The 18,954-nt window shown below is 48.7% G+C and overlaps 1 protein-coding gene across 1 annotated transcript; it reads right to left on the reverse strand.

Moving 5' to 3' along the window:
- Positions 1-788: 788 nt before the first annotated feature.
- Positions 789-14,820, reverse strand: LOC115332991 (nicotinamide N-methyltransferase-like). The gene is made up of 3 exons (XM_029995500.2): positions 14,691-14,820; positions 3,860-4,073; positions 789-1,221 (listed from the first exon to the last, which is right to left on the reverse strand). The coding sequence occupies exons 1-3, from the start codon at positions 14,818-14,820 to the stop codon at positions 789-791; spliced, it is 777 nt and encodes a 258-aa protein (XP_029851360.2).
- Positions 14,821-18,954: the final 4,134 nt, after the last annotated feature.

Consider the following 18,954-nt stretch of genomic DNA (forward strand, 5'->3'; position numbering starts at 1 on the left):
ATCTTTTTATTGTGCCCACGTGATTTCTATTTTATCTTCTTACTGGTGTTTGATCATAATTCGGGCGTTGAAATGGTTTTTGCTGCCGACCCTGCCATTCTTTTGAGCCTCTCGCAGCAAAGGAATATTATGCCGGCATTGCACACGAAATAAGAATGTAGACACTCCGTCCCATATCTCAAATTACATTACAATGTGTTTACACAACTGTAGTGCATAGGTACGATAAGCAGGGTCTGAGAAAATAGTAGTTTCAGTATTTTCAAAATACCGACGAGATAAAATTAAAAAAAGAAACACATTTGTTCTTTAATAGTGGATACGGGCATCCCTCGTATCCAAGTGCATTAAAGGCGGAAGCGCTGGGGGAGTGGAGTCGAGGGGAACAAATAAGAGCTCAAGAGTCCACGAAACAATTTTATTTCACAATAGCTGTGCATAATGTTCAGAAAAAAGGCTTCAAGTTTGTCGACAGCATAATCGTTTATTTTCTTTAATACGCGCTGATTTCGGCGCAGAAGATTCTGGAGACACAGAGCACACTCCCCTTTCTCCTCAACTGCCCCATTTCGCCCCAAATGAACGAAATGAGCCATTACATGTCAGTCTGAAAAATTCCACTCTCTTTCCGCCAAATAATCCGCTTAGTGGCGCTCATCGGAGTTTCAACGTAGAGCCACAAAATACAGCCATCTAGGTGCCGGAAATCATTGTTGCTATAATCTGAATTAAGCCTTATTTGAAATCTCGACAGCCTTCTCGCCATCAGATTCCGCTTTGCGTTCCCTCTAGAGCTTTTCGGCAAGCACGACGAACGCGAAATCCCAATATTTCGGGCTGTCCGAAGAGATGGGCTTGTCAAGCGAGCTCCAGTGTTTCACCCGGAGCCCCGATCCACTTAGCGCATTTTCTACCATGGCCTTAGTCAGGCCAAGGTCGGGGAACGTAGCATCTCCAACGGTGTACTCGATCGATCCTGCAATGCCGCAGAGTATCAGGTGCCCTCCCTGGCGAATCAGGCTTGAGACGTTCCGAGTGACTGCCCGGTAGGTGGTTTCATCCCGACTCGCCGCCTCGAGGCAAAGGCTGGAAAGGACGACGTCGAAGGCTTGCTTGTGTTCTTCGGGGAGGACATTAGGGTCCAGGACGTCGCAGGGGATGACCTTCTTCGCGGCCGCCCGTGTCCTTTCTTCGATGTCCCTTGCTTCATTCTTTACGTCCCTGCGTTAGGTGGGTGTTGCTTTGAGAGTCCCCGATAACTCAACAAACGAGGAGCGTGGCGAGTTCTTTACATCCATTATTGCGCGGCAGCCAATTGCGTTGCAGCATTAGGCGATAGAACGCCGAAGGGCAAATTACGAAGCAAGAAGCGTTAACAGAATAGGCCACGCCCCTGCCATTCTCAAATTTCGGAATTAAAAACAGCGCGGAAAGACGAGGACCAGACAAAGAAGTGACACGGACGTAGCGCTGACTTACAACTGAGTTTATTGAACGCAAATTTGCAATATATATTTGCAGCGTCACGAACAAAAGAATAGAAAAAATTCAGCCCATGTGATGTATCACCAATAAACTTAAAACAATGATAAAAAAAATATATATATATATATATAGATATGGTATAAAAAGAAAAAAATAATAATAAAATAAAAAATAAAAATGCGCCATCACACAGCCGTAAAAAGTACGTGCTAAAAAAAAAAAAAAACGAGCAAGTCAGAGAACCAGAGAATTCATCTCTTTGCCTGATAGGGCCACAGAAGGACTGCTTACACATGCTGCACCCAACCTCGCTATCTCTACAGCCTCTAGAATTTCCCGAGTAAGCTGGTCCCTATGACGCTTAACAACCTCACATCGTTGGAAGTCGGGTAGGCAACCACAGTCGCGGCAATGAATGCCCAGATGACCGGACGCGGTTGTGGAGACACTGTAAGCGTGCTCTCTTAACCTCTCGTTGAGACAGCGGCCCGTCTGGCCAACGTAGCGCCTGCCACACGCCAGAGGGAGAGAATAAACAACCCCCTCAGAACACGAGACGAAGCGATCTCAATGCCTCGTACTGCAAGCCGTGGTTGCCCTCGAAGAAGGGTCGCCGAGTCTTTGCTGAAAGTTATCAAGAGCAGCCCTATGACAAGCGAAGAAGAGGCCGACAACAGAAAGGGAAGGGAAAGAAGAAAGTTTGTGGTCATTCCCTACATACACGGCCTGTCCCACAACCTAAAACGCATTGCTGGCAGATGTGACGTCGATGTTTTATTCTCTGCCCCGGACAAGTTGTCCAGGTTGTGCAGAGCTGTTAACCCATCTTCGAGGGCAACCACGGCTTGCAGTACGAGGCATCGAGATCGCTTCGTCTCGTGTTCTGAGGGGGTTGTTTATTCTCTCCCTCTGGCGTGTGGCAGGCGCTACGTTGGCCAGACGGGCCGCTGTCTCAACGAGATGTTAAGAGAGCACGCTTACAGTGTCTCCACAACCGCGTCCGGTCATCTGGGCATTCACTGCCGCGACTGTGGTTGCCTACCCGACTTCCAACGATGTGAGGTTGTTAAGCGTCATAGGGACCAGCTTACTCGGGAAATTCTAGAGGCTGTAGAGATAGCGAGGTTGGGTGCAGCATGTGTAAGCAGTCCTTCTGTGGCCCTATCAGGCAAAGAGATGAATTCTCTGGTTCTCTGACTTGCTCGTTCTTTTTTTTTAGCACGTACTTTTTACGGCTGTGTGATGGCGCATTTTTATTTTTTATTTTATTATCATTTTTTCCTTTTTATACCACATGTATATAAATATATATATATTTTTTATCATTGTTTTAAGTTTATTGGTGATACATCACATGGGCTGAATTTTTTCTGTTCTTTTGTTCGTGACGCCGCAAATATATATTGCGATTTGCGTTCAATAAACTCAGTTGTAAGTCAGCGCTACGTCCGTGTCGCTTCTTTGTCTGGTCCTCGTCTTTCCGCGCTGTTTTTAATTCCGAAGTATGTACCAACTCGCCCAAGCATCAACTATAGTTTCTCAAATTGTCACTGACCGGAGTAAGAAACAAGTTCCGGTCCCTCGGAGCGCGCATCGAATGAACGGTGGCGACCGCCGAGATGCTGCACACTGCTGCCAGCAGTTACCGCCGCGTTTAAAATACAGCGGACTTTTCGAACCGGCGAATTTAGCGGAGGGTGTTCATGCGGCCCTGGAACATCTCCTGGCAGTCTGATTTCCCGATAAATTGAGCCGTCGGCGACGAGCATGAAGCACGCATCTAAGCTTTTGCGTTAACCTCGCCAATAACGAATATCGCCGTAGAAAAAGAAGTCCAAATGGGGTGTGATTTTAAGGCCAGTTCACATGCAGCGAAGCGCTAATGTAGCTCTTCTCAGGTGTCGTTTGCCACTTATTGTCTGCCATGAACAACAAACAGTATTGACGGTGCGACACAAAGCTGGTGAACGCTCCCGTCAGCACGCGCTTAGCGCGAGGTCAGCGCTATTCTTGTAGCGCTCCGCTACATGTGTGAACAAGTTTTTAGAATGTAAAGACAAAAGCCACAGTCACCTTTCTCGCGCATCATTAAAAAAACATGGTATTCGTTGTAGACAGGATGACAAAATAATCCGAGGACACGTCTAATGTGTGTCCGAGCCATGTTTGCGTCATACATGCGTCTATGCTTGGAAAATGTCTGCTGACGGTTTCGGTATGACCAACAGGACTGAACCATCATACAAGAAGAAAACACGTCTGAGACAAAGAGTGGAGACTTTCTTTTGTAAGATGTATTTGGAGCTGCGCCTAAAGGAACCTACCTGTTATTAATTCGCTGCAAGTCTACAGATCTGTTAAAACCCCTTCTCACTTGCATCCTTCCAAGATGGCCAGTGGTTCGCTCATGAAGGACCAGTCCATGGCATCCGAAGCCCCTTGAATCCACTTTTCTACTTCCTCTCGGTTTCTGGGCACCAAGTCACTGAAGACAATGCTCCGAATCTTCCTTCTTGTCGCCGGAAAGACGTTGGCAACAGTGGGCCCACACCCAACGTCCAGAAGCGTTCGCCAGGAGTCGGACATCGCTGTAATAATTGATCTCACTGAACCACTCGAAGGCTCGCAAAGATCTTACTTCCTCTAAATTTGAGAGAGGTACGAATATATCGTGAAGCAAAAGTAAATCACATTCTACATGAATCGGAGTCGTTTGTGGGATGTGAAACTCACAGGGTTGGAAGACAAGACAATAACTGAGCCATAAATAATCAAAAAGTCAAGGCACTTACGCAACCCGTAATGTGAAACACTCCGACAGCTGCAGGTGGCACGTCGCAGCCGCTAAGGTGTCATTTCCGAAGAGATGAACTGAATGAACGGCAGAGGTGCGATCGCACACTATTGAGTCCGTATAGACGTTTCGTATATTAAAGGGACAGTCAAGTGGTTTTTGAGTTCGTGTTTTGATAATGACTGCTGAATTTAGACGCCTTAAGTATCCCTAAAAACCAAAAAGTATAGTCATACGGTGATTATTTCTTTAATAAAAATGTAATTGAAGGCCGCCAAACCTCGGATCCATCCGAAAACGAAACCACTCTCATTGGTCGTCGCACGCTTATCAAAAGGATCTCGGGCCAATGGCGTTGGACGACGTTCCGTCGCGCAGTGATCCCGAGGTAGCCGCATCGGCCGAACCTCCTTGTCATTCGAGCTTCGATCATGGCGGAGTTCTCTACGCTCGAGGACCTGACGCCGTTAGAGGTTGAAGTTCTTCGGCGGACAGCCGACCTGGGGATGATTTCCTATGACGCCACTCGATCCGACGTGCGATGTGGACGATAGCAGCGCTTCGGAGTCATGTTCGGGTTCCGAGGACGACGAAACGCAGACCTTTTTGGGCGTTCTTCGATTTGCGGTCGGGGCAAGTCGTGACCAAACCAACGTTTGACATCGCAGCGTTACCTCTGGTACGTGATGTCAAACGATGTCGCCACGTTGACTTTCGCCTCGGGAGAACGGGGGGAAGGCTGGTTCAGACATGTGCAACGAGCGCGTACCTACGACTGCGTCCGTTGCAACCGGAGCGACCGGAACGACCGCACTGCGCCGCGCGTACACACACCTGCAACCACTACAACAAGCGCAGCGGGTCGTCAGCACGGCGACCGCTTCTGTACGCCGCCGTCAGCTGTGTCAGCGGCCCCTCTAAAAAAGGGGACGCACTGCTACTCAATGCCGTAACAGAATATAGACAGACAGTTTTGTAGTCTAAAGCTTTATTATTTTTTTTTTTTGATAGGCTTGCAGGGTACAGCGAATGAAAAAAATAAAATAAAAAGATGCAGCGCCGTCTTGGACGATCACGACTCTAATACACGACATTGCAATAGTACAAATATCGCCACACGCCTTTTCTACGGTTATAAAAGACAATGTAATCTTAGCAGCGATATAGCAACGTAGAAATATGATTTCGTGATCAGATAGACGTTGCGAGCGTTCAGGATTGCTAACACTAATCACTTTTCTCCGGTGATGAAAACGCGTGAAAATTCGTATCCTTTATACGGTACGCGCCAGTAAAACCTTGAACTTGAGCACACGCATGAAATGCGCCAAATCAGAAATCCGGGCAATGCTCGAGGACACAAATGCTTAGAAAGCACCACTGTAGTCGAAGTAAACAAACACGACGGCACGGGCGTTTCTGCTATCTTGAGAGTGCCGCCACGACATCGCCGCACGAGTAGGTGGATGTTCCCTTCTAGTACGTGCTGGGTTATCATAGCGAAACACGACGAAAATTCACAGTCAAGGATAGCGCTTTTAGGCGGAACGATCAGCTTTCACCAGGCCGTCCATTCCGACGATCACCACCGACGCCAAGTTTGCGGATAGAAGGAGCCGGCCTGCAACGCGCGGAGATACGTGCGCTTCCGCGCATCCCTGGGGAACGGGAAATTCACCCCCCGCGGAGGAAGGCAAATAGAAAACGTAGTCCCTTGTTTGTGAAACGATAATTGCGCTATCGCATATTCTAAACTAGAAATATTTTACGTCTTGTGAAATTATCATGCACAACATATTTAAATGAACTGAAAATTGTTTTTTTAGCGAAACTTTAAAAAGACCGCCACAATTTTCAAACATACGATAATTTCATTGGTTCTCGCAAGTACAGAAAAGAGTCCGCACGTATTTTATTCCTGCGTGATTAATAGGCGTTTCTGCCTTCTAAAACTGAAGATACTCATTCACTGACACTTCCTTAACACCATCGCACCAAAAAGTAGCTTCTCCAAAAACCGCTTGAGTGTCCCTTTAAATCAAGTAACTTACAGAACGAAATCTCCATAGCGTTGTTTGGAATCGATAAGGGTGCATTAAGTAGAGAGCCCTTCGTGAGTTGGTTAAACAATTTTATTGGACACAAACTAAGACTGCCTTGCGGTAATTGAAGAACACATCTAAAAATCGCGCGCCCAAGTTGCATTTCCATAAACGACGGAATTGCATATGTATGCGTGAATCATTCCATGTCGTTGGTGCGGTTGCCTGAACGTCATATGCAATGTTATTGGACGCAAACTAACACCGCCTTGTGGACACTGAAGAACACTTCCAAAATTGCGCACTCAATTTTTTAATCTATAGCTCCAGCTAATCTCACGCCCGTGGTTTTGCCGGCTTAACACCCACCTAGCTTTATTGGTTTTACCACCCCGAGAACCTTCCTACCACAGTTAGCGAAAACATTATGTTTTTATTGTTTCCATTAGCAGCAGTCTCATCTTTATGTTTCTACGTGCCGTTATGGTGCCGTCACGTGACGACGTGTTGTCAAGTGACGTTTGAATTTCACGTGACGTCATGACATTACTTGACTCACGGTGTCATCCGATGTCGAGTCCCTTGGCGTCACTGCAGACAACGTGACTTGAGATGACAATGTCACGTCATGGCATCAGCTGACGCCAGGTAACAGGGGACGTGATGGGCGACGGGGTGTCGGCGGCCTGTCGTCAATGCGGATACCTTTGGCCGAGTGCCGAGAATGGCCCGCGTCGATATGGAGCGCGGTCTGATGGCGCGAAACCGCGAAGGGTCCCACTAACAACTATCGCAGTAATAACCGGTGTTTGTCCTTACGTTCAGTTTCGATATTGCTGACGCTTGCCGCCGTGTCTTTTCAAAGCGTCGCCAGGTGCTCCTTTTCTCCCACTTTTTTTGCCTCGCGTTTTCCGTAAGGTTTTGGCGACTCGCGAAGTCTTCTCGAAGCGTTCCGGCTTCCTCTCTCTTCCTTTTCTGCTTTCTTATTTTTTCGTGGAGCTAAGCTTGTCATGTCTATTGGCAAGGTGCACGATCAAAGGCGTTGCTTAGTTTGGCATTCGCATCGGTCAGACGCTCACTATGATGTCGGCGGTGTGCTATAAACGCCGGAGGAAAAAAGTGAAAGCCGTTTACAACTCCCTGTAACGCCGAATTGGAGCGCAACTCTTGAGGAGGAGGAGGGAAGGGTACTGGGGGCCACGTGTTCTCGGGGAGGGGGGGGTCACGTGACATAGGGGAAAGGGTCACGTGACCTCGGGAGGAGTTCACGTGACCTGGGGGTGTCACGTGACCTAGGGGGAGGGGTCACGTGACCGAAATTTTCCCGCTAGATTTAGCGGGGAAATATTTCCGCTAGATCTAGCGGGGAAATGTTTCCGCTAGATTTAGCGGGGAAATTTCTTCCGCTAGATTTAGCGGGGGAATTGTTCCGCTAGATTTAGCGGGGAAATTTCTTCCGCTAGATTTAGCGGGGAAATTTTTCCGCTAGATCTAGCCGGGAAATTTTTCCCGCTAAATTTAGCGGGGAGATTTTTCCGCTAAATTTAGCGGGGAAATTTTTCCGCTAAATTTAGCGGGGAGATTTTTCCGCTAGATTTAGCGGGGAAATTTTTCCGCTAGATTTAGGGGGGAAATTTACCCATAATGCACCGCGCGGTTACGCCGACGGCGACGGCGACGGCGACGCCGTTCAAGCCAGAAACGGGCGCCTAAGAGCTGCGCTCTAAAAGGCAGGCGTCCGAACCAGAGCTTTGGCTCGAGTCACCTTTTTTCTCTTTATTACCCTGGCACCCAAGCCACGAGCGCTGGCAGAGGCTGGCGATCGTGATAGCTAGCATTGCGAGCCTAGCGGATCTGTCTGTGTCACTATAATGTCAATTTTTTTTTTTAATTTCGCTTTTATCGACGAAGACATACTTTTCCTGCCTCAGTCTCGGGCTAAGAACAAAATGGTTAACATCCACTAGCTCGCCTGCGCACTCAATACATTATCATAAGAACAATGTCAGTAGTGATAGAATGCAGGCGAGCTGACAATGTCAGCTCGCCTGCACTCTATTCCAGAAACCTCACTCATGTCTCAAATTACTGACAGTGTCAGTAATTTGAGACTTGAGTGAGGTTTCTGAATTCGGCGGTCAGACTCTCAACGCTGACGGAGTTTATTTTTATTTTTTTTTTTTTATTTAGAGGATACTACAAGCCATCGAAGGCCCAAGTAGGTGTGGGATACAACATATACATTCACCCATAAAACGAAAGCAAATAACACGACATTAAAAAGGTTTACAACTAACTAGCAAATATACAGGATATATTATTTTTAAAAAAAAGGGGGAGGGGGGGGGGGGGGGAAAGCAAGCATCAAGCAGTATGTAATTCCATCATGCACTAATACAAAATGACCTATCCAGATGTAGTATGAAGGTTTATACAATCCTAATGTCCATGCGAAAAAGATGAAGGTGCAGCAATGTACAAAGCAAAACATGTTAGTTATCAAGACGCTCGAGACCTTCTACAAAGTTTTTGTCGATAAATAGTTCGAGAGGTAAACCGTTCCAGTCGCTAATAGTGCGAGGGAAAAAGCTAAACTTAAACATATTAGTACATATTAGTTTAAAATGAGATACCGTTACGCTTCCGTCGTGTTTTTTGCACGGGCCCACGTAACTTGTACTGTGCTGATAAGTAGCGAGGAATCGATTACACTTCTTGACGCGATGCCTAGGAAACTTCCGATCACGATGTCAGGAACGGAAACCATACTGCCCTAGTCTTTCTAGAGCGACAAGCAGAAACAGCCGACACCGACAAGCCTCCAACACGTTCAGCATGCACGTGAAGGTACTGTAGGGACTGGACGCACCGACAAGCGAGTCCAGTCTCGACACAGGAAAAAAGAGAAAAAGAGACGCGCGCGCTAGCTATACGCTCACGCGCTCACGCGCTCACGAAGAGCAGTTCCTGCCGAGACACCACTGAAATAGAACGTTGTTTTGGAACGTCCGTCTCCTGCCTGTTTCTTTCACCACATTTGGTGACCCGGACGTGATCGCCGACTAGAACGGGTGAAATGCAGCAAGGAGAGCCTTCGGACCCGCCGCCAGCCACTGTTGCAGCAGCCGCAGTCCGCCTTCCACCATACTGGGACCGCAATCCGCGAGTTTGGTTCCTGCAAGCGGAATCACAATTCCACCTCGCTGGGGTCACCACACAAGGTCGGAAGTACCACCACGTCGTCTCGGCTCTTTCACCAGCTGCAGCCGACGAAGTCTACGACGTTCTGGCAAATCCCTGTCCAGCAACACCGTATGACCAACTGAAGAATGCTCTGCTCCAGCGCACCGAGATTTCGGAACGCTCCCGCGTGCAGCAGCTTCTCTCGGCGGAAGAGCTCGGGGATCGGCGGCCAAGCCAGTTGCTGCGACGCATGACCCAGCTTCTTGGAGAGCGCTCTAACAATCTGGACGACGTATTCCTCCGCGAGCTGTTCTTGCAAAGGCTACCTTCCAATGTCCAGATGGTTTTGGCAACAGCAACAACGTTGGACCTCACCGGACTTGCCGCGCTGGCCGACGCCGTGATGGAGGTGACCACTCCATCCGTCGCCAATGTTACCGTGGCTCCACAGCAACCAACAGCTCTGGACTCTGGATCGGCCGCTAACAGCCAGCCTCCCCAGGCCAACATCGAGCAGCTTTGCCAACGTTTGGAGGAGATCGTCGTCGCAGCTACACGAGGCCGCACCCCGCACCCTCGTGAGTCACATCGAAGACGTTCGACGTCTCGTCGGACACGCGGCGAAAACACGCGATCACCGATCCCTGCCGGGGTCTGCTACTACCACCGCCGCTTCGGTGCCAACGCCCGGCATTGCCTTCGCCCCTGCTCATGGCAGGGAAACAGGCCGGCCGACCTCTAGAGGCGACGAGTGGTCAGGGCCCCGACGAAAGTCGCCTTTTCTACGTGTGTGACCGAGCCACCAAGAACCGGTACCTCGTTGACACCGGAGCCGAGATCAGCGCAGTTCCAGCAACGCGTGCCGACCGTTCCTTGACACCGATCTATTTTCTGCGCGCAGTGAACAACAGCGCCATCCCAGTCTACCGAGAACGGTCGATCACCCTTAACCTCGGCCTCCGGCGGGTTTTCCGGTGGATCTTCCTGGTGGCCGACGTCAGTCAAGGAATTCTCGGCGCGGACTTTCTCAACCACTACAAACTCCTCGTGGATGTTAGAAGCAGGCGACTGATAGACTCCACCACGCGACTTTCCATCCATGGTATCGCAACGGACGACAATTCAGTCTACACCTCTGCCTGCACGATCCCGGAAGAAGCGTTCAAGACTTCGCTGAGTAAGTTTCCGAGCCTTACTCAGTCACCTGATTGGACCAAACCCGTCTCGCACGACGTGCAACACCACATCGTGACGACAGGACCACCTGTTTACTGTCGTCCCCGCCGTCTAGCCCCAGAGAAACTCCGCGATGCTCGCCAAGAGTTTGAACACATGTTGGACCTTGGCATCATCCGACCCTCGTCTAGCAGCTGGGCGTCTCCATTACACATGGTGTCGAAGAAAAATGGAGACTGGCGGCCGTGTGGCGATTATCGTGCCCTAAATAAGAACACTGTACCGGACAGGTATCCTCTACCTAACATCCAGGATTTTACGGTGAACCTACAAGGCGCGAAGGTCTTCTCCAAAATCGATCTGACGCGGGCCTACCACCAAATTCCCGTGGCCGAAGAAGATATCCCGAAAACAGCGATCACGACACCGTTTGGACTTTTTGAATTTCTCCGCATGCCCTTTGGCCTCAGAAATGCGGCTCAGTCATTCCAACGGTTCATCGACGCTGTCACACGAGGATTACCTTTTGTCTTCGCGTACGTAGACGATTTGCTCATAGCCAGCAAGTCACCGGAAGAGCACACGACCCACTTAGACCTCCTCTTCGAACGACTGCGCAGCCACGGCATTGTCATCAACGCCGCGAAAAGTGTGTTCGGAGTTCCGGAATTGGAATTTCTTGGTCATCGGCTTGACTCCTCGGGCATCCGTCCATTGCCATCAAAGGTACAGGCCATCAAAGATTTCCCGAGGCCGACTTCCACCACCAAACTTCGCCAGTTTCTCGGTTTGGTCAATTTTTACCGACGTTTCGTTCCGAACTGCGCCAAACTGCTCGAACATCTTGAGGTCCTTCTAACAAAACAAGAGCGAAAAAAGTCGTCCCTTATTTGGAACGAAGATGCGGAACGCGCTTTCGGCGAGGTAAAGAACTTACTGGCAGAAGCAACAATGCTAGTACATCCTAAGCATGATGCCCCAACATCGCAGATGACCGACGCATCTGCCACAGCCGTAGGAGCGGTGCTACAACAAAAAGTCGACGGAGAGTGGCGGCCGATTGGTTTCTTTTCTAAGAAGCTCAAGCCAGCGCAAACGCGCTACAGCGTTTTCGGACGTGAACTCTTGGCTGCCTACTTGGCTGTACGACACTTTCGACATTTCGTCGAGGGACGGCCATTTACCATATGGACTGACCACAAGCCCCTAACTTACGCCATCAGCAATGCCGGCTCTCATTACACACCACGTGAGATTCGCCAGCTAGCCTTCTTGGCCGAATTCACAACGGACATTCGGCACGTTAAAGGAGTTGACAACGTCCCCGCTGATGTCCTCAGCCGGATCGACGCCGTGAACACCCCAGCCTGTTCTGCTGTAGACTTGGAGTTGCTGGCTCGTCTACAGACCACCGACGAAGAATTGCAAGCCCTGCGCAGTTCATCCACGTCACTGCAACTGCGGGATGTAAGCTTTCCAGAAGGCACCACCGTGATCTGCGACCTGTCAACGGGAACGCCTAGGCCTTTTGTACCACGTGAACTGCGACGACAGCTTTTCGAAGCGATTCACTGCTTGTCGCACCCGGGTATTCGAGCATCCCAGAAGCTCCTGTGCGACCGCTACGTTTGGCCCCGGATAAAATCCGACGTTCGTGATTGGGTGCGTTCCTGCATCGCATGCCAGTGCGCGAAAGTACAGCGGCATCCGGTGCCACCAAGTCGACAATTCCTACAGCCTGATAGCCGTTTCAACAAGATCCATCTGGACCTAGTAGGACCCCTACCGATTTCTCAGGGACAGCGCTACATCCTAACGTGTGTCGACAGATTCACACGATGGCCAGAAGCAACCCCACTGCCCGATATCACCGCCGCCACTGTCGCTGAGGCGTTTATCGTTACGTGGGTATCCCGGTTTGGCTGCCCCTCAGAGATTGTCACCGACAGGGGTCGACAATTCGAGTCGGCACTCTTTGCCGAGCTCACTCGATTGCTCGGAACCAACCGCTTGAGAACGACTGCCTACCACCCACAGTCCAACGGGATGGTAGAACGATTTCATCGACATTTGAAATCGGCCCTTGCAGCTCAGGGTGGTCCCTCGGATTGGGTTCGTCATCTCCCCCTTGTGCTTCTTGGAATCCGGACAGCCTTGAAGGCCGTACACCGCCGAGCTGGTGTACGGCACTGCACTTCGCTTGCCATCAGATTTTTTTGAAGTGGAACTGCCTCAACAACAAAGGCAGTTGGACTATGTAGAACAACTCAAGCAAATTTTTATCAATTTGCGACCGGTGCCTACACGGCAAGGAACTTCAAAGTCTCCCTACGTGACCCAGGACCTCCAAGACGCCACTCATGTTTTCGTACGACAATCGCAAAAGAAGCCACTGCGCCCACATTACATCGGACCTTTTCCAGTGGTCGAAAAGAGAAGCGACACGTTTGTCCTGCGTGTCAACGGCAAGAATGACACCATTGCATTGGAGAGACTAAAGCCGGCACATATTGAGCAAGAGCATGTGCAGGGAATAGCGCTACGTGACATCGACCAGACGACAGAGAAAAGCCAACTTCGTTGGCACTCGAATGTTTCTGTGCTTTGATCGTTCGTCCTACCTCCTCTCTAAGGGGGGGCATATCTGTAGGGACTGGACGCACCGACAAGCGAGTCCAGTCTCGACACAGGAAAAAAGAGAAAAAGAGACGCGCGCGCTAGCTATACGCTCACGCGCTCACGCGCTCACGAAGAGCAGTTCCTGCCGAGACACCACTGAAATAGAACGTTGTTTTGGAACGTCCGTCTCCTGCCTGTTTCTTTCACCACAGTACCATTGGTGGGCTTGCAATTCCTAGTGCTTGCTTCTGCGCCACGGAGAGTCAAGCTCGGGAAGCAAGCCCCGAAAGACGAGAGCCTACCAGAAGTACCTTGGTGTGCACGCCGCACATGCTCGAGGTTTGTCGATGTCGGCTTCTTCTTTGTTTGTCGCTCCAGTGGGACTCGGGCGTAAGAGGGGGCCACCGAAACATCTCGACGCTTATTGTCGGTGACACGTCAAGACCTCAGTGGGTACTCCATCTGGAGCGCGGTCTGCCGGCCTTTTATTACATGGTCAACTTTCTGGGACATTCCGTGTCCCTGCAAGTCTTTTCTTTTAAATACCAGATTATAATTGATTTTTAAGTTATATGATGCCCAAGCAACCACAGTACCAGAGAGCATTACAATCTTTCATAAAACAAAAAGAAGAAATGCATAATTTTGTGAACTGAACCCATATTATTCACCGCGAAAAAAACAAAATAAACTGGAGAGCCATGGTATAAAATTTATACGCGTCCAAGTTTTGATATTTAGTTATTAATATTTTACGACTGTCATCTAAAATATTCTCGAGCAACAATGTGACGTTTGTTGTTGTCCAATTGAAATTCTGATTTTAGTGCCTGCGCCAAGGCACTAAAATGCAAGGAAGTTGGGGATCGTCACAAGTGGCAGCCAAAGCACGGCGAAAGTTAACAATTGCCTGCTGGACGCGGAGCCTAGTGCCGTCAACTATGCCACGGGACGGTCGCTACAGGACAATCTTGAAATCTGAGCGGGCTTTTGTTGGAATGCGATTTCTTTTTTATCAAATGGAGAAAAAAGAACGACAAACAACATGATTAGCGTTCTCGAATGCACGAGTTTCACTGTAGCGCCAAACAGAAACAACCAACACCGACAGGCCTCCAGCACGTGCAGCATGCACGCAAAGGCGCCTACGACTCGCGTGCAGTCTCTCGATGTTCTTGAAGTAAATAGAAGGGACTGCATGCAGGACACAATCACCCTCGCGTGCTTGCTGCACGTGCACGAGGCTTATCGGTGGGGGTGTTCGAGAGAAACATGAGAGAGGCCGCATGAGAACTCACAGAGAACTGTAAGTTCGCTTTGTTTCTACTACAGCTACAACTTATCTTGACGTTACCCGAAGCTTCGAGAGAGATGGAGCTCTGTGTACTTACGAGAGTTGAAGATGAAGTGAAGCTCGTTCTGGTAAAAGGAGTGCACGTCGGGGATCCCTTTCATTGCCTCCGGGTATTCTCTGGGCCGAAATTCCCGTATGTATTTTTCTCTCACTTCCTCGTTGCTCATGGTGCTGTGGTTCCAACAATACAACGACGATGACTTGTTTTTTTTCCTAGACTTTCGTCAAGAGGAAAAGTTCGGTACTTTGACCTGAAGAGATATAAAGAAGATGAAATAGTTAAGGATAATATAACCTCTCTCAAAAGTACGCACGCCATCTAGCAGCTAGCTGCTACACTAGTTATCTGGGTCGGCCATTGTTTGATCGCATACACACATTGGGCACGAAGGTCTCGTCACCGTTCCGAGACGACTCGGAAAACTGAAAATATTTATTTTCTGTTTTGCGCTTGTGAATCCGTTTCCATATGCGATAATTTATATATGTTAGGGAAAGTTCATTTGATCACACAGATGGGCATTGAAGCAACTGTATTGTCAGAAATCCTTAAAGCGTGGGCAGTCCTGCACTTGGACCTTGATACGCGCTCAACGTCGTCGTCGTACGTGATTCGGCCAATTCGGCTTCACGGTGTTTTTCACCTTTTCAAATATTCCGAAAGCGAGCTCCACGGGAAGGCGTTCGTGCACCTCGAGCGTCTGTAAAAGCTGTGTCGGGCACTCTTCGCTTCCAAAGATCCCACAGAAGTTGACCCCGAGAATAGGAGTTTCGTCGATGGTCACCAACCTCATTCCACGAGGTCGCTTGCTCCCTCAGAAAGAACCACCGAACCTGCCAAGCCGGTCTGTTCTCTGCTAGTGAGGCAAACCCAGGGGCGGATCCAAGAGGGAGGGGGGGGGGGGGGGGGGGGCCACCCCCCCCCCCCCAAACAAAGTCGACCCCCCCCCCCCTCCCCCCTTATTGGAGGGCAATTTCACATGGGTGGACCTCCCGGTGCACACGAAAGAATGGGAGAATAGCATCGTTACAAATTTTCTGCGCCCCCACCCAAAAAAAAAAGAAAAGAAAAACGGAGTTCTGGATCTGTCCCTGGGCAATCCCGGTGGTGAAAATTTATTGTTGGCTTTTGTGATCGCTTTATGGTACTGAGACGATAGAACAAGTCTTAATGATGATATATTGAGAAGACAGAATGCTCACAAAAAATTATTTAGTTTTTCTTCAGACAATTTCTTACCTCTCATCGAGCGCCTATGCATTTGTCCATTACAACGGCCCCAGTAACTGTTTGTTTGGAGCGAAGCGCCATGCTGTGACGTGATCACTTACGGTATCAATTGGGCGAGTCGGTAAACGGAATACATGATGAAAACAGCTCAAGCGACGAAGATGATCAGCGAGCTAACAAACACGACAGGTTGAACTGTGCATAACAGTGTGGTGTAGCACTTGGGGTTCTCTTCTCCATTACGTTAAAAAATATTCATCTTGGTTTGGTATTAACAATGTTTTGGCTATAGGCGCGGCAAAGAACTCGGGCAACTTGGGGAACTAACTCCAAAATCCCTAGTCAATGATTTGTAACCATTGAATATATTTCAGGCGTAAATAAGCTGAGTATTCTTAAATTAAAAGAGTAACTTTGGTTTCCGAAAATATGTGTTGTTGTCCAATATTTTTACTGGTCGCAGGGTCGTTTCGAAGGTGGCTTTAGACGTTTTAAACACGCGCCAATTCGAACCGCCGTTACCAACGTTCACTTGACTTACCGAGATGCCGAGCCACTGAAGCGGGCCTTAACGAGCCTTCGCAAAGGACTATGCTAGGGAGAAGGACGCAGTAGCACCTAAAGAGGCAATAACTTGTCCTACTGTGGGAATAATGAAGTGAAACGAACGGAATAAGAGGAAACAAAAACTGAAGGCCGGTCATGGCAGAGCCCATGCATAGCTGCCTAAGAGCGTCTATATTGTTTTTCAGTTTATATATAAATAAAAATAAATACAGTTACCCAGCTATTCAGTTGGCCGGAAACAGTCGAAGACCCGTACAATACACCATATAGCTTTAGCAAAACAGGATGCAGCCACCCAAAGTATCAAACCTTTAGGGCACTCCGATCGTAGCGTTCGATGATGCGGAAGTATAATTCAACGTATGAACTCTATTTGCCGCGCACCCTGGTTTCTTCCCTGTATCGCTGCCAGATGTTCTGTCTGATCGTTTGAACTCGCCACAAAAAAAAACCTGCGGGAATCGTCGTTTGTGGTCTTTTTTTGTAGCCACCCTTTTTTAACCCGCTTCCTGCATCCGTTCCTGTGGTGCTTGACATCACATGCCATGATGGATGCATGGGCAGCTTTGTACACCGCATTACCCGTCCTGAGAACCGAAGTAGACAACACCGCCAGCCGCAGGTTGATCCACAATTCGCCGGCCAATCACGCACATCAGCGTCCCTTACATCAGTGGAACAAGGGAAGCTCTGGCACGGGTGCTAGCGAAGAAGGACATTCTGATGGCCCTTAACCAAATTTCAACCATTCGACGCTTTATGCTACGCCCGAAAGATCGGCATCCTAAAAAAAAGATCAAGGTTTGGTGTACCAGATTCCCTCCGCGGAGTTCCCGTCCTCCTATATCGGCGAAAAAAAGAACTATCATAAACGGATTCGTCAACACAAGGTAAACGCGCGCAACTTCGATCAAGAGCGCAGCGCGGGTGCTGATTACTGAAAAAAAAAGAAAAAAAAATCGACCACCGCATTGATTTTCTTCACAGGCGCATCTTGGACATTAAAACTAACCCCCACCGGAGGCTCTTCTTTGAATCTTGGCACATTCAGACCACGGGAACAAACATTAATAGGGCTGTAGACGCACTGTCATCTGTGTATGTGAACGGGCACCACCAGGTGTCATAAAAAACAGCCATAGAGGGAGCAGAAGGGATAGTGCGCATTTGTCACCGACATAGACGCAAAAGAAGATTGTGGCTCATTTCATCTATAAACGCCCCTGAAGAAAAAGCCGAACAGGCTTCGAAACGTTGGGCCCCTGGTTTAGGGATTGGTTGGTCGTCTTATTTTAATAATTATTTCCCCTGTCAAACTTCTGTCTATTGTTTGCTTTGAAGGAGTCCTTGATTCATGGCTTGGGCATATTATAAATTTAGCAGAACGTAACATAGCCACCCCCGGTAAATGTGAGTGGCTACGTCTTTAAGTGTGAGTGACTCTTATAGTCACTCACACTTAAAGAAACGCAGGGCGTGTGTTGTCATGTTCAGGCTTCTTGCTTAGCGGTACGTTTTTCGGCGTTCCTATTTAGAAAATTCCGCACACTTACTGGCTGTGGACTGTGTGGAGCAATAATAATATTCTTAAAACTCGCCACGTCCTCATTTTTTTTTTAAAATTCTTATAAGTTCTCAGGAACCAGAAATTAACGAAACGTTTTAAACTTTTCAAGGGTGTAATACTACTTCTCAGATGAGTTGTCAGGGGTAACGTGCCCTTCTAACGTTAGCCCTGGGACAAGCTGATTACACTCTCAATCAGCAATCAGCTTGTTTCAGAGCGAACACCCTTAGGGTGTTACACGAATGCCCGTAGGATGCTGATGAACGCCCAAAAAAATAGGTCGATGTGGCAGAGATGGGCATCATTTTAAATACGAGTATTTGAAAAGCGTATTAGAAATGCTTTGAATTATTTAGTATTTAGCATTTAATTACATATTGGGAATGTGTTTGTCACCTGTACCTAAATACCTGGAATTGAGTATTTCAAATACAGCTAAAAATAATATTTTGGGCACTCTTCTCTAAAGTCGTATGCAACGAGCATGGAACTAAAATATAAAAAAAAAGAGCAGAACAATAAATTACAAAAATGAGTGCAAATATTGCCTTTTTGGTTGGGTAATTTAATTTTTAGCACTTCGAATTAACGATGTGTTTAAATTAAACTTACACTGAATACATGTGTATAACCCTCCTCCTCACCTCCTCATCCTGCCTGCTACTACTCCCTCCGAGCGGCCTCGCCGTCGCCGTATAGCCGCGAGATCACGTGACCCTCGTGACGTCACGTGACCCTCGTGACCTCACGGGGGTCAAGTAAAGTCACCGGGGTCACGTGACCTTGCGGGGGTCACGTAGCGTCACCGGAATCACGTGCCCTTACGGAAGTCACGTGACCTCACGGGGATCACGTGACGTCACCGGGGTCACGTGACCTCAGGGGGGTTACGCGACGTCGCCGGAATCCGTGACCCCCGTAAGGTCACGTCACCTC

Source organism: Ixodes scapularis, unplaced genomic scaffold, assembly GCF_016920785.2.
Source record: "Ixodes scapularis isolate PalLabHiFi unplaced genomic scaffold, ASM1692078v2 PGA_scaffold4__175_contigs__length_147842914, whole genome shotgun sequence".
NCBI lineage: Eukaryota > Metazoa > Arthropoda > Arachnida > Ixodida > Ixodidae > Ixodes > Ixodes scapularis.

What these genes read in the sequence shown, in the direction of transcription:
- LOC115332991 (XM_029995500.2), bottom strand. Translation starts at nt 14,820, where the DNA reads ATGAGCAACGAGGAAGTGAGAGAAAAATACATACGGGAATTTCGGCCC. An exon ending in TCACTTCATCTTCAACTCTC is followed by an intron (nt 4,074 to 14,690) that starts GTAAGTACACAG and finishes CAATTATTACAG; the next exon opens with CGATGTCCGACTCCTGGCGA. An exon ending in GCCATCTTGGAAGGATGCAA is followed by an intron (nt 1,222 to 3,859) that starts GTGAGAAGGGGT and finishes CACCTAACGCAG; the next exon opens with GGACGTAAAGAATGAAGCAA.